This window comes from Antechinus flavipes, chromosome 3 (assembly GCF_016432865.1).
Source record: "Antechinus flavipes isolate AdamAnt ecotype Samford, QLD, Australia chromosome 3, AdamAnt_v2, whole genome shotgun sequence".
NCBI lineage: Eukaryota > Metazoa > Chordata > Mammalia > Dasyuromorphia > Dasyuridae > Antechinus > Antechinus flavipes.
This window is the reverse complement of record NC_067400.1, coordinates 345,773,279-345,790,130: the sequence shown is the minus strand read 5'-3', so window position 1 is coordinate 345,790,130 and position 16,852 is coordinate 345,773,279. Positions and strand designations below refer to the sequence as shown.

General features: G+C 34.2%; 1 protein-coding gene across 1 annotated transcript in view; it reads right to left on the bottom strand.

The window, feature by feature from the left end:
- Window positions 1–826: 826 nt before the first annotated feature.
- Window positions 827–16,852, bottom strand: part of LOC127557230 (sorting nexin-29-like) — a 160,707-nt gene continuing 144,681 nt past the window's right edge. Inside the window, 2 exon segments of the mRNA XM_051990627.1 lie at window positions 827–1,558; window positions 1,560–2,180. Of these exon segments, the coding sequence (XP_051846587.1) occupies window positions 827–1,558; window positions 1,560–2,180 (1,353 nt within the window).

Here is a 16,852-nt window from a genome sequence, read left to right as displayed (position 1 = left end):
ACCAATAAATAGGCATTCTATTTTCTTTTCTTTTTTGGTTTTTTTTTTGGTCAGTCTATATGATAGGCACCATGGGTACAAATATAAAAATAAGATAATCACTAAAATCAAGGAGCTTGTATTCTCCTTGATGGCTATGTCATATTCCTAAATAAGTCAATAAATATGAGATATATGACAAATTCAGAGTAATTTTCTTTATTTTGTGAAGTATTTTGTGAAAATTATTCACTATTTTGTGATAGCAGATGCTATCAACTTGGAAGGATCTGAAAGACTCTTAAAGGAAATGTCTCTTCAGTTTTGAAAGGAGCAAATTGTCCCAAAATATAGAGGCTAGGGGCAAAAAAATTCCATTCACAAAGGAATGACCTTTACAAAATATTAATGCATAGGATATAATGTTTAAATGAAGCCAAATTGGCATATTTGGTTAGAATATAGAATTAGTGAAGGGGAAAAATTAATCTATAATTAGCCTACAAGAAAAGTATGGAGCCAGATTATGAAGGGCTTCAATATCAAGACAGCGTCTTTATTTTTGTGGGAAAACAACGAGGAGCCACAAAATTTACAAATATTATTTTGGCAATTAACAATGGATTAGTGAGGAGAGATAATGGATTTTAGAAGACTAATTAGAAAGCTACTGCAATAGCCCAGGCAAGAGACATACATATGTTCTGTATAGTTTATTTGTTGAATTCTATAGAATAATTTGATTTCTATAACAGATTTTTGAAGAGAGTCATCTTGCCAATGCCTGTATCTTTGCTACATGTCGTTCCTCCTGTACACTTTTCATTTCAAGTTGTCAATTTCTTGCCTAAGCAGAATGTTCCATCTCTCCATCAAGCAGGTTCTGTAATGATCTGTTTTTTTCTTCCAATTCATCCTTTCTATTCATCATAGCCACAATAGCTTGATGCAATTCACTAATTGTCATTGATTCTGGCATAGGTGTGGTAGACAAGAGGCTGCTTAAAGGACTTCCTTGGACTGGAGGACTGGCTTCTACACTATATTGATGTTCAGACCTAGTGAGAATGCTGCTGTGGGGTCCATTGCCATTTTTCAGATTATTTAAGGTGGCATCTGCTGGAGAATAAGATCCCACTCCACTGAGAGGAAAAAGAACATCAGAATAACCATGAAGCACCTTCAAGGGGGCCCAGCTGTGCATTTGTGAAAGACAGGTGTTACCATCCTGGGGCTGCTCAGAAACTTCTGCGTGATATTCCATGCTTTTTTGCCCAAGTAGTTTTCCATAAACTTCATCTTCATTTTCATCAATATCTTCATCATCAATGCTCTTCACATCCAGCTTCTGGTATCCATATTCCCCATTACAAGATATCGAATCAATTTTCCAGGAGTTGCTACTCTGGCTTCCATTAGAATTTGGCCCAAAGGGACTTTCAAAAGTGGATATGATATTAACTGATGATCGATCCAAATTCTCTTCTGAACTTTCTCCTGTTCCACCTGTCTTTTTTAAAATGTCCCCAAAGTTTTGCTCATCTTCCTCATCATCAAATGAAATTATATTAGTCACCTTGTTTTTCCTTTTTTCTATCCTTTTTATATTTTGAATCAGTATTGACAATTCTAGAAACAACTGGTAAAGTATCAGATTCCTGATCCCATTTGATTAGGATGGAGACAGCAGAAGATGCTGTGATCTCTCGAAGAAGGCTGCTGATACCTTGAGTGGATTCTTTCAGCAAAGAGGTCATACTTTGAGTAGACTCCTTTAGGAGGTAAGAGACAGTAAGATACTTACTCTGCCCATTCAGGTCTTTGTTGTCAATATTGACTGCAAAGAGTATAGAATTCAGACCAACTGCCATGGTAGGGAGCATACTAGACCGTTCTTCATCCATCACAAAGGCCCAATCTTCATAGAAAATGCCCAGTCTAATTTTGTCTACCAACAGCATGTGGATGTAGCGCTCCAAGGAGTGTTCATTGAGGGCACAATGCAGCCAAGCTCACCCTCTTCCCACATCTGTGCTGATGTTTCTAAGGGAGTAAAAGCATTGCAGTTCATGCTTATTCAGGACTTCCTTCACATAGTACCAGAACACAGGTTCACAATGCTGAGAAAGATTCCAAAATCTTGAACTATGTTGGGAAGCACAGACATGACCTGTCTCTGTCTTGCTAGAGAATCCTGCTGCCTGTTTATCAGTTAAATTTTGAAAAAAAAAACAGTTTTTCTTTCTGGGAAATGGGTTATGTCTTGTAAATATTCATTATAAATATTCTAAATTGTTTCATCCTAAAACAAGCAATTGCTCAGTTTTCAACTTTTTTTTTTCCTCGCATAATATACATTTAGTATACTGGACCTGTAGCAGAGCATTCTAACCTTATATTAGCCTCGTTAGCCATAGTCTGACATGCTTATTTTGACCCATTACATCATGATATTGTTTTGGACCACTTCAACTATGAAGGACAATAATAACAATATATTGTTCAATGTTCAGTACCCTTTTGGGTGGCAATCACCTGATGCTTACATGTTATTGTAATAATCCTTAATAATAACAGTATTGATACATTTCTATTGAAATTTTGCTATTATAAATAATTTTATATTATTTTCATTTGTTACTTCTAATGACCCTCTGATGTCCTGTACCCTGATTGTTTTTATGTTCACTCAACAAATAATAAAACATAAATGCAAAGATATTGTAACTTTTCCCAAAGCACAGAACTAATTAACAAAGCAGATATCTGTTGTGATCTTTTTCTTCTCAAAACGCAGCCAGGTGATGAAAGTTCAGATCTTTTATTATCCCAATATATCCCGGTTAGCTTAGAGGCCTATCTCTCTGCTTGGTTCCAAGAGCTCTCTCCGAATGTCACCAAATCCAAAGGTCTGGTCCTTCAGCCTCTGCCTCTGCTTTCTTCAGCCTCCAGCCAGCTCCAACTCTTCATGTCATTCCGCTGAAATCTCGACTTGTAGCGTCTTCCTCTCCGAAGAACTCTTCTGCCACCAGCCAGCCAAGTGGAAAATATTCTGCCTTGCCTCGGAGAGAGGGCTTCTGGCGTAACTCTACTGAAATCTGACCGAGAGCTTCTGTCTGTTTCTTTTATCCAAGAGGGAGGAATTGTGGGATACGAGAGAGAGGGATTATGGGTTTTCTCCCATAGTGCTCTCTGGCCCAACGAGCTTCAAGGGAGGTGTGAACTCATTGAACTTCAATGAGTAAAGGTGTGAACACAAGCCTTGTATTAATTAGTTCTACTTAGTACCTTGTTTCAGGTTCTGCCCAAAACATCTTCTTGTAAGATTAGATCAACTCTAATTAGTTAGCAGTTAGTAAGGATTCCAACAGATATCTAAACTAGATCTTCTAATTCAATGTCTTATTTCCTCTTTTAGAACACTGACAGATTCAGGTTAAGCATCTCTGAATTATGGTGAGATAAAAAGGCAGAGGAATGGATCCTTAGAAAAAGGAGTGTGTGACTCCAAACCAGGAGTAGTCTTGAATTTACTTGTGATATAAAAAAATCTGGAACTCAAAAGGACTACAACAGAAATAGAGACTAAAATAAGTTGATTTAAAGATAGATTTAGTTTATAGATGCTTTGGAAGTGAGGGTGGTTACTTAAGAGCATGGTATCAATGTCACTAAGATAAAATCTGCAAACCCCAAATGAAAATCTTTTCAGTCTTCTTCAGCAAAGGATTGAATAGAAGGATTTTTAGGATCCAGTAGAAGTAGCTTTAGTGCTATTCCTAAGAAGATCACTGTCCCTAATTTTTCTGTACAAACTATTGATGAAGTCTCAGATGACAGATATAGTAGCTGTGGCATGGTGGTATACCTGAGAAGTTCTGGTTAAGTTGAACTAGGAGAATTAGGAGACAGAGAAATTAAGGAAAGAATTATACACATAAAATATGATGTTCAGATACCAATAGTAACGATGATAAAAGACATCAGTATACAATATTAGCAGACTTTGAGGAGCCAATTCTAACAGAGTCAGTATTAGACCCAAACAGACATAAATACACACACAAACATAAATAGAGATAATGAATACAGAGGTGGAATAGTATTGTAAAATCCAAAACCAACAAGAAAACAATACCCCCCCCACACACAGATTTTGGAGCCCAACAAGCTAAGATTAAAATACATTCTGATTGTCCTTTGTTATGTGTTTTTAGAAAGCAAGACTTTATTTGGAGGGAAAGAACTGGATTTTGAGTTAAGAGTGGGGTTTGAATACCCTTTCTGACACATACTATATTTATGATTCCAGAGAGGTCACTTAAAGTCCCTGCACCTCAATTTCTTTACCTGAAAAATGAGAACTACCTATGGCACAGGCTTATTTTAAGTAAAGTGCTTTGCAAACATTAAAGGTTGGGGCTAGGCCTAAGACTTCATTGATATAGTACACTGATATATTAAAAATTATGTTAACTTTCCCAGAATTCCATTCTCCACCCAGCATTTGGCAGAATAGAGTTTGAATCCAAATCTTCCTGACTCTGAGAGAAACCTCTAACCCTTGGACACTACTTCCCCTAATTCAGTATCTATTGTACACTTAATGGAAATGTATTGAATGAATTAATATTGAATGAACTCTGGTCTTTTAACTTATTTCCACTGCATTATTCTACTATATCTGCTTACCTTATAGTGGTTTTGATTAGATTAAGGAGAAAGCTTTTTGTAATTTGGTTTAAACTCATTTGGAAAAAAACAAACAAAAGAAAAAAAATGAGAGATGTTATTTAAACTCAACGTATGGTGCTCTGTTTTTTTTTTTTTTTAATAACTATGAATACAGTTTACTGCATTCCTTCTTGTAGTGTATAAGACATGTTACAAATATTGATTAGCATGTAAATGTGGTACAGATATTCTTACTTCTACTACCCAAAGCAATCAAACAATATAGTTTACTAACATCTTAATGCTTTTAGATTTCACAATCACCCAATACCTAAACTTCCCTGTTCTGCTAACTCAGCATTTTTCTTTCCTTGGTGTAATTACAAAAGCTGCCTAGAGAATGTGAGAAGAATGCATGGAGACATATTGTAGGTTCAGATCATAAACTGATAATCACCTGCTATATCCCATAATTTCCCTAAATGCAGGGAGGAGATATTTTTTTAAGTAATGTAATTATGGTTTTACACAGTATCCTTCCCATTTCCATTTGTGTGCATTGCATTCCCCAACTGCCTCTCATTTGCTATGAAAATTGAAATGCAAAACTAATTGGAGGCTAATGTGGAATTACCACTGTTTCCATGTTCACTATTTAAACATACAGATTGCATTTTTGAATTAAAATGTTCCTTCATAATATCCTAATATTAATAGAAATATTTCACCAGGAGTGGAAAAGGCCTGTAATCTTCAGTGTTCAGATGGAATCAGAGTTTTAGAAGTGCAAAAGATCTTAAAAGTCATCCTTCTTTACTATTTTGAGCTCCCATAAGGGTTAGCTGATTTGGTCAAGGTCATAATGGGAAGTAGCAAAGCTAGAATTTTTTTTATTCCAAATTCTGAGATTTTTACATTATCCTGCATCCCTTAAATTTATTTGTAACATAATGATAGTTCTTGTTCTGACCACCTTGTGTCAATAAGGATATGGGTCACATAAATGTTTTATGTTGTGATCAGTGTCTTCATGTTGAAGCCTGTGGAAAATTTACCATAATGCACAATTTCACCCTTGCAAGCATATCTTACCCAATATCAGAGGAAGATATTGTGTAAATGGCCCAGAGAAAAGAACAAAGAAAATCTATCAATTACTTAGTGTGATTCCACAAGAGAATCACTGATTTAGAATTGGGAGTAACTTTAGCAATCTAGTCAAATCTCTTTATTTTCTGAATGAAGAAACTATGAGCTAGGAAAGTTTATAAAATCATAGTATGTTAAAGGGAACTTAGAAGCCTTATAATCTACTTCCTTCATTTTAACAGATCAAGAAACAGACCCAAGGAGATGTAAGCCTAAAGTAATAATATACAAATACATCTAGCTTTCAAGTAAAGGACTATGTGAGCTATAATTTTAACATTACAATAATTTTAGCACTACTTCTCTTTGTGAAAAATTAAACTTATTCTGTTAATACAACCAGACTTTCCATATGTTGCTCCTATAGCAGTCCCTGTAAGTACTCTCATCTCTATTCACTTTTCTGCTCACTTTCCTCTGCATTTCTGCTCATTTCTCTTCAAATAGGACTTTTATTTGAAAATCTAATAAAAAAGAAACTGAGTTTGTTTTGCTTGACTATATTAAGAACTAGGAATAATTATATTTAAAGGGATTGGATGAGATCTTCCCACCAAGGAGTTTACATTCTCTCTATTTGTATCATCTAAAGAAAAATATCCTTCTCTTTTGACCTCAATTCTCTTGTATGTAAAGTAAAACATGAAATAGTTACAATTTTAAAATCTTTCTTTTTCTAAATCCTGTGATACTGTAAGGATTCTATGCATGGTAGTTTATAGGTTCTCAAAAGAATCTGCCACCATCTTCCATGAGAAAATGCTTGTCTCCTATAACTACCTTGCAGTAGTCCCTTCAGAATTATGGTGTCACCCTACCTAGCTAATAAGATATTTAGGTAATTCCTCCTCACCCCCCCCCACACTTTATCTCACTCTGCTTCTGAAAATACTTGCTTGCATACCATCTTAATCTCACAGCATCTTCATGGGAGATAGAACACCATTATTCTCATTTGACACAGGAGGAAACAGGTCCAGGAAAATTAAGAGCCTGGCCTAAGTTGCCATGCAACTAGGGAATGATGGAGAAAGGATAAGAAGTAAGGCTTTTGATTGTTGTTGAAAAGCTTTTCCCTCCTTTGCCATGTAGTGCTAGAGAGACTGCTTTCTCTCACAGAGCTTCCTAGTCCCTCATATTTTATTTTTATTATCCTATAATTCCACCACAGCTCATGAAGATGAGAAGTGTAGAAGTGCTTAGTAGATGATAACAGTTTTTAATGTTGACCCTCTCCTTTTCCATTTAAATGCTAACGGCAATTACATTGCATATCACTGCAATTAGTATTACTTTAACATTTATGCTGTGCTTAATGTTTTCAAAGCACTTCAGAGTTATCTAGTTAATCCATACAACATCCCTGTGAGTGATGGTAGTATTATTATCTACTTGTTCCACATATAAAGGCACCACTGAAATTAACGAACTTGCCAGAGGCAGTTGGCTCATTTGTAAGTGATGTTAATTTGTTAGAATCCTGATACTGTAGAGTAATGCTGCAGCAGATAGACCCATTTTTTTTTTACTCATACAACAAACATTTATCAACTGTCTTCCATATCCTAGGCATTGTTAGGTGAAGGGACCATAAAGAAAAAAATGAATCAATCCTGTCTTCAAGAAGTTCAAATTCTTCTTTTTTCTGCTAGATGATCTAAAACAAGTTAGTAATCTTTCCCCTTTCCCTTTTCTTATTCCATTCCTTTTTTCCAAAATTGTTCAAATCCACATACACTACGCCTCATTTCCCAAAATTGTTCAAAAAAGGAAGATTTTATTGCTCAAAAATTTACATAAAAAAACTACATCATTGGAAATTACCCTGAGGAAGAAGATGGCACAGTAAGTCTATTATTTCCATTCTCCTACGGGGAAATTATTTTCTTGGAAAATGAAGAACAAATATTTCACTGTAGAAGTGAGAGAGAAGTATTCCAAATAGTGAAATAAAGAAGTTGAGAAGGTGGTATAACTTGCTGAAATTGAAGAGGGAGGGAGGCAGTAAAGCCAGTAGGTATTGTCAAAAGTTCATAGGCTTGTACCAGTACTATTAGCAAATAAACCTTAAATAAGGTAGAAATTAGCTGTTTAATGTAGAGATTGGTCCAATATATATTGTAAAATGCTAGAACTGATTGTTTTGGTGAGGTATTTTGGGAGGCTTGAAGTTTTCAGTGCTTCCAAAGTGGTATACTGTGGGAGAGATGATTTTACCTATTATATATCACTTTTGTTTTTAATCTATCTTCTCAATTTGACTTCAGGAAGAGCCCTTGGTTTCTTGGGATTGTTATTGATCCTGATACTGATCCTTAGTGCCCCTTGTTTCTTGGGACCTTGAATGATTGTTTCTCAGAGTTCCTGCTTCCTTGTAAATAAAGATTCTCTCAACTTTTGCACCATGATGTAGAAGTGAATATGGATTATGTACTTATCAAACAGATTTCCATGGTATGAAGAAATGAAATCTGGGATGTCTAACCTTTGGTGACTTAAAAGCCTATGGTGACAAAAAAAGGTATTCAAAACTACAAAAACATTGTTTTCAGCTGAAAGTTAATCTGTTGATCATTCAACACGTATTTATCAAACACTTAATATGTGTCAATTGTCCTACTAATCAATGGGGATACTGGGAAAGGCAAAAATGCAACCCTTGTGCTCTCAAGGCGTTCACATCCAACTTGAGGACATAACATAAAAACAATGACTGTTTTTTTTTTTCCTCCCCTGGGAATGATTTTTTGTAATCTCTTTGCTATTCTTTTGTTTAAGATTTTTGCACCAATATTCATTAGGGAAATTGGTCTCTAATTTTTTTCTCTGTTTTCACCCTACTTGGTTTAGGTATCAGCACCATATCTCTGGCATAAAAGGAATTTCATAGGACTCCTTTCCCTATTTTCCCAAAAAAGTTTGCATAGTATAGGAATGAATTGTTCTTTAAATGTTTGGTAGAATTCACATATAAATCCATCTGGCCCTGGTGATTTTTTCTTAGGAAGATGATTAATAGTTTATTTTCTTTTTCTAAAATGGAACAATTTAAGTAATTTATTTCCCCTTCTCTTAAACTGGGCAATCTATGTCTTTTTAAGTATTCTTCCATTTCACTTAGATTTCCAGATTTATTGACATAAAGTTAGGCAAAATAACTCCTAATTATTACTCTAATTTCCTCTTCATTGATGAAAAGGTCTTCCTTTTAATTTTTGATACTAATAATTTGATTTTTTTCTTTCATTTTTCTAATCAAATTAACTAAAGCTTTATTTAATAAAACCATTAGTTTTATTTATTAATTCAATATTTCTTACTTTCAGCTTTATTAATCTCCCTTTTAACTTTCAGAATTTTAAATTTGGCATTTAATTGAGGGTTTTTAATTTGTTCCTTTTCTAACTTTTTTGAGTTGCAAACCCAGTTCATGAATCTTCTCTTTATTTTCTGCAAGTAAGCTTCTAGAAATACAAAATTTCCCCTAAGAATTGCTTTGGCTGCATCTCACAAATTTTGGTATGTTATCTCATTATTGTCATTCTCTTGGATGAAATTGTTAATTGTGTCTATGATTTGTTGTTTCAGCCACTCATTCCTTAGGATTAGATCATTTAGTTTCCACTTAATTTTTGGTCTATTTTCCCCTGGCCTTTTATGGCGTTTTTTTTTTTTTTGTTGTTGTTGTTGTTTGTTTGTTTTTGTTTTTGTTTTTGTTTTTGTTTTTTTTTTTTGTTTTTGTTTTTGTTTTTGTTTTTTGTTTTGTTTTGTTTTGTTTTGTTTTGTTTTTTGGTTTGTTTGTTTGTTTGTTTAATGTATAATGATTTGAAAAAAAATGCATTTACCATTTCTACCTTTCTGCATTTGATTCTGAGGTTTTTATGCCCTAATATATGGCCAATTTTCGTAAAGATTCCATGTACTCCCAAGAAAAACTGGTATATACTTTCTGTCTTCATTCAGTTTTCTCCAAAGGTCTATCATCCCTAACTTTTCTAGGATTTCATCTATCATCTTGACTTCTTTCTGATTTATTTTGTGGTTTGATCTATCTAGTTCTGAGAGATCAAGGTTGAGATCCTTCACCAGTATTGTTTTGCAGTCTAATTCTTGCAGCTCTCTTAGCTTCTCATCCAGGAATTTGGATGCTATACTGCTTAGTGCAGGTATGTTTACTACATTATCTATGGTACATTTTAGTAGGATACAGTTTCTTTCCTTGTCCCTTTAAACTAGGTCCATTTTTGCTTTTGCTTGATCTGAAATCAGTATCTATCCTTACCTTTGCTTTTTTTATCTCAGATAAAGCATAAATGATTCTGCTCCTGCCTTTTACCTTTACTGTAAATGTATCACTCTGCTTTAAGTGCGTTTCTTGTAAAAAAAAAAAAAAAAAAAAAAAAAAAAAAGTAGGATTCTGCCTTTTAAGCCAGTCTGCTATTTGCTTCCATTTTATGGGAGAGTTTCTCTCAGTCACATTCACAAATAAAATTACTAATTCTGTTTTCCTACCATCTTGTTTCTCTCCAGTTATATATTTTTTTATTCCTTTATCCCCTTTATCTCTCTCCAGTAGTTCGCTTCACCCCCCTCCCCCAAACAGCCCTCCCATTTTGCAGGCCTTCCCTCTTTCTCATGCTTTTTCCCTTTACTTCCTTCTCCCTTCTATTAGCCTCCCCCTTTGTTTTCGTTTCCCTTTCCCATCCCACTTCCCAATATAGTCAGACAAGTTTCTGTGTGAAGCTAAATATGTCTGATATTTTCTCTTTGAGCCAAATCTGTTGAGAGTAAGATTCACACAATGCTCATCCTACTCCTATCGTTCTCTCAATTGTATTAAATCTTTTTTTTTTTTGCCTTTGTGTGAAATATAATTACCCCATTTTAACTCCATTTAGCTCTTCTTCCAGTAGAATCATCTTTCCTCTTCTAGTTTCTTTTTTATATCATCACAATAAATGAATTATATCTGCACTCTCTAAGCATACCCATATTAGAGATACAGATCTCAGGAATTAAACATATCATCTTTACCTATAGGGATATAAGGTCTTTAACTTTTAAAAGAAAGTTATTTTTTTCTTTCCTTTTTAGTTTTTTATGCTTCTCTTGACTTCTGTATTTGAAGATTACATTTTGTATTCAGCACTGTTTTTTTTTTCATCAGAAATAAATGGAATTCACCTGTTTCATTGAATGTCCATCATTTTCCCTGTAAAAATGATGCTTTTTTTTTCTGGATAGTTGATTCTTGGCTGCAATACAAAATTCAGATTCCATGCCCTTTGATCCTTTAAAGTGGAAACTGTTAGTTCCTGGGTAATGCTGATTGTAGCTCCTTGATATTTTAATTATTTCCTTCTAGCTGCTTGCAATATTTTCTCCTTGATTTGATAATTCTGGAATGTAGCCATTATATTTCTTGGAGTTTTCATTTTGGAGTCTCTTTCAGGATGTGATCAGGAAATGTTTTCAATTGCTACTTTACCCTATCATTCTAGGACAACTCCTTGATAATTTCCTGAAAGATGATGGCTAGGCTCTTTTTTTTTTCTTCATGGTTTTCAGGAAGTCCAATAATTCTTAGATTGTCTTTCCTAGATCTATTTCCTAGACCTTATTTCCAATGAGGTATTTTACATTTTATTCTATTTTTCAATTTTTTTTAAATTTTGTTTGACTAATTCTTGAATTCTGGAGTTATTCATTTTCCTTTGTCGAATTCTAATTTTTAGTGAATTATTTTTTTCAGTTACCTTTTCTAATCTCCTTTTATATTGGGCCAATTGAACTTTTAAATGAGGTGTTTTGTTCATTGCATTTTTTTTTTCCATTTCACAGATTGTGTTTTTCATTGAATTGGTTTGTCATTTCATCAAATCTATTTTTAAGGAGTTTTCTTCAGATAATTTTTGTTTCTTTGTTCAAACTCTCTTGCACAGATCTCATTTCCTTTTCTCAATTTTTTTCCTAACTTTCTTTTAGGATCCTTTTAGAATTTTTCCAAGAGAGCCTTATGAAAAGGGGACCAACTCATCACCTTTTGAAGCTTCATTTGGAGATTTGTCTTTAAGATCCTTAGGATTTAAGTTCTCTTTTTCTCTTTCTCCATAAAAGCTGTCTATAGTAAGAGTTCTTTTTGCTTTTTGTTGTTCTTTTTTTTTTTTTTTTAAGGTTGAGGTCTTCTCTTAAGGCAAGCCCTGGGGCTGATGCAGGAGATTGACTTCCAGTGCTGGATAGGCAGGTCCAAGTCCCATTTTTTTCTGGGTTTCTGGGGTTCAGATGCTCCCAATTTGCCTTTTGTCTTTTCTTTGATTGTCTCACAGTTAATCTATTGAACCATTGGCTTGTAACCAGGACAGAGTAGACTAAGAGGCTCACAGCATATTTATTCCCTGGTACATGGACACTGCAATGTCCTGCCTTCTTGCCTCTGGTTCCATGTGCTGTGCTTAGCTGTCTTCCTCCTTACCTGATTGAAACAGACCTTTTCTGAAATTCTTCTAAAATATCTTTTGCTGGAAATTTGTTACACTCCAAATATTTGTAGATTCTGTCAATCCAAAACCAGTTTATAGGCTTGATTGGTGTTGATCTGAGGGACACTAGGAGTAGCTCAGATGGAGATGTGTCTACTCTCAGCCATATTGTCTCCAACTCCACAGGGAAAGGCTTCTTTAAAAAATGGGATTTTAACTGAGACTTGAAAGAAGCCACTCAAGGTAAGAAGCAGGAATAATAAAGGATTATTCCAAGCTTGTAGGATAAACCATGAAAATGTAAATGGAGTATCTCAGAAAGACAGTATTATCAGTGAGAGAGCCTTAGACTATACAAGTATATGGGGGGGAGGGGAAGAGGGGTGAGGGTTGACACGGGAGTTGTGATATTTGAGTAGTACCTATCTTCCATAAATCATTCCATCTGATTGTCACCTTAAACAAATTGTTTCACCAAAAACCAAACCAAACCAAACCAAAACAAAACAAAGCCCTCATAAATTTTCATATTTTATTGTTCTCTAAATCCCCCCTTTCCCCTTTTCATTCCATGTTTTTCTTTCTTTCTGCCACACCTGGTATAGCCCAATTTTCTGCCTTTGCTCTTTGCAATGTGCTACCATTTCCTCCCTTTATCCTAAGAATAGGGCATTATAATAAAATTCTGAGTGCCTCATTCCTTAATCTTTGTTGATCTTCTCCTACTTGCTGATCATCTGATAATCTTTGGCATAACAGCCATGTACAAATTCAATGGTGATAATAGTGGGGGAAAGAGGAATTAATGGGACACAGCACATATATATTTTCAGGTATAAATGGAGCCTTGTGAGTCATGGAGCAATAGGAAGATGGATGATAAAGAGCAAAAAGTACCCAGTGAGTCCAAAACCAAGTCTCTTTGTATAAAATGTTGGCAAAGATGGTAATTAGTAGATTGAAAGCAAAGTATTTGAAATACTCTTTGCTCCATCTAGAAATAAGTGTTCTCTTACAAGGCTATATAATCTTATTTCAATCTTGTTTACTATACCACCACTTGCTATTCCATTATCATATTATTTATAGTAGATCAGTAACTTTCTTCATACTGTGTGTGGTTGATTTCTAAATGACATTGTCAGGGCTATTATTGCTGGAGTTTGGAGGATGTCAGAAAGCTGTCAAAGCCAGCAGAATCAAACTATTTGCAGCAAATAGAAAATGAAACTTGCTCATAAATGATTAAAGACACTTCATAAGTGATACTTACTGAGGAAATGGAAATGTTGTCAGATCTCATCGTTATCCATCTTCAACATTCACCATCAAGCAAAGGAGACACTTATAACTAGGATGCCTTCCTTGACACAGAGAAGAATAGGAGAACTGTTCAAAGTGAGCATTACTTGACTTGGATATAATCTTTTCATATAGCCTCTGGCTGGTAGACTTTAGAAATATATACATTATTCATTTTGCCTATAAACCAATAAATAGACAACTAAACTGATTTACAAATAGCTGCATTATCAGAAGGGAAGTGTCACCAATACCTAACCCTTAATTTCCCATCTCAGGGAAAAAAAAAGAATCTTTCTGTTTAACAGGAGAGAGAGGAGAATTTATAAAGTATTTTTAGTAAAGTTGAAGTTCAATAATCCCACAGGCTCACAAATTATTATGATCCCATTATGATAACAATGATGCTCATTCATGATGACATGGATACCTACCACTTAGCTCTTCATTCTGACCTATTGATAGTTTTCATTTAATTCTGTAATTTGCTTCCATATGCCCCACTAAAAGAAACACATCCATGTTATATCCCAAAATTAAGAAATCACATTGGGAATAGAAGGGCAAATAATAGTTTCTGTCTTAGAATTATTGTCATATACTTTTACCTAGCTACAAACATTATGCTATGTATATGTCTATATAATCACACAATTCTAATATTGTCTCTCCACTTTCTGTCTTCAGATCAGTAGTTTTCTAATGAGATATTTCTTTTTTCTATTTTTTTTTCATTCTAGTAATTTTGTTTTATTACATTTTGGCAAATTATAATATCATTCAATTTGCCTTAACCAATTTTAGTTTATAAGGAGTTATTTTCTTTCTTAGGATTTTGGAAAATTTTCCCAGTTGACTTTGTTGATTGTCTTTTCATAATTTTCTTGATTTTCTTAAATTGCTTTTTCTCCTTATATTTTCATTGATTTCTCTTATATGATTTTTGAAGTCTTTTTTAAGTTCTTTCAATAACTCTTTTTGGGGGGACTTGTGACCACTGACATTGCTCTTTATTATTATTATTATTATTATTATTATAGCTTTTTATTTACACGATATATGCATGGGTAATTTTTCAGCATTAATAATTGCAAAACCTTTAGTTCCAACTTTTCCCCTCTTTCCCCCCACCTCTTCCCCCAGATGGCAGGTTTACCAATACATGTTAAATATGTTGAAGTATAAGTTAAATACAATATATGTATACATGCATTTACATTGCTTTTTGAGATAGAAGTGGCTTTTTAAAACTTCACTGTCTTCCACTAAATATGAGCTCAAATCTTCTTTTACATATACAGATTTGTGAATTCAGATAATACAAATGTTATTTGTATCATTTACAGATAATAGCTATCTTTCTATAGTTAGTTTTTTTTTCTCCTTTGCTTACTCATTTTTATTTTGTTTTTAGCAGGTTATTATTGTATTCAGGTTTTAATCCTGAGTTCTGGGTAATGATTCCCCAGAACTTAGGTCAGGGGTGAGGAATGGATGGCCTGCAGACCCCATGAAATAATTTGCTAAGGCAATTTTAGGTGAAGATGAGCTAAAAGCTAGATACAGCAACCTTCCATTGCTTGAATTCTATGAGTTGATAATTTTGTCTGTGAATGATGTTATATACACATACACACACACACACACACACACACACATATATGTGTGTGTGTGTGTGTGTGTGTGTGTGTGTGTGTGTGTGTGTAAAGATGGCCTTTGACAAAAAAAAATATTTTCCACCCTTGACTTAGGTTCTTTACTGTTATTTTCTGAATTCTGTCGAGGGCTTTGGGCATTCATATTCTCCCTTATGCTACATCTAAGACCCCACCTACACTGATCCCAAAGTTCTTTGCTCTTTGTGGTGGTGGACTCATTGGGCTCACTGGGTGTGTGCTTACTCTCCTCACTCACAGTCACAGGCTAGGATCACTTCTGGTTAAGAGTTCTAAGTCTGGCACAGGGAGAGAGTAGAGGGTCCTTCAAATATTCTCTTCCTCAGTTGTCTGATCTCCACATAAATCTCAATTGAAAGTTTTTGAAGTGAAAGTCTGCTAGATGTGAATTCCTAAGAATGTGAGGTGAAAGTCCCAGCCTAGCTGCTGCCAGGCTTGTTATTGGTTAAGTCAATATAATCTCTCTAAAGGTGTTTGTACTTCAATAAGATCAAACCTCAGTCCCTGGAGGGTGTGTCTTTCCTGAGACTCTCAATTTCTTTATTTCTATATTTTAGACACTTTATATTTAATGTTAATTAATTAACTCAATATTTGGAACTATTCCCAATACATACTAGCAATGATACCATTAGGTCTGTATCCCAAAAGAGACAAAAAAAAAAAATCAAAGTAAAAGGACCTGTACATACAAAAAATATTTATAGCAACTCTTTTGGGGCAAGGAATTAGAAATGAAGAGGGATGACCATCAATCAAGAAACTCAGCAAAGTCCATGTTGACAAAAATGTTTAGGTGAATGGTGACATTTTCTAAATGTTCCAGTTTTTAGATAGCATATTTATACTTATTTAAAGCCCTATTGTATTGTACTTTATCCACCCCAAATTAATCAGACTCAGTCAAGAATTTGTTTTTTCTTTCCTAACAGTCCAAATGTAAGAGCATAAACGTGGGAATGATGAAGATTACAAATGTGACATGAAGTTCTTATACAAAGGTCTTTTTTCATATTTTCTCTTCAATGATTTTTTTCATATGGCTCACTTTTCATTTTACATAGTTTAATGGTTATTTTATGATTCTTCTATTATTATTTTCATTAAGAATTCAGTTCTTAGCCATAGTTACAAAATAGATCTGATCTTGTGTTTTTTGTTTCTTTGTTTTGCCTTTAAATGGGTAATTTAATATTTATTTTTTTTTTTTTTTACTCTCCATAGTTCTTTATCTGATGCAGATGACTTTTTCCACCACAAGTCTATTGGAATTAAATGGTATTACATTCTTTTTTTTTTAATTTTTATTTAATAATTACTTTATATTGACACTCGTTTCTGTTCCAAATTTTTTTTCCCTCCCTCCCTCCACCCCCTTCCCTAGATGGCAAGCAGTCCTTTATATGTTGGATATGTTGCAGTATATCCTAGATACAATATATGTTTGCAGAACCGAACAGTTCTCTTGTTGCATAGGGAGAATTGGATTCAGAAGGTATAAATAACCCGGGAAGAAAAACAAAAATGCAGATAGTTCACATTCGTTTCCCAGTGTTCTTTCTTTGGGTGTAGCTGCTTTTGTCCGTCATTTAT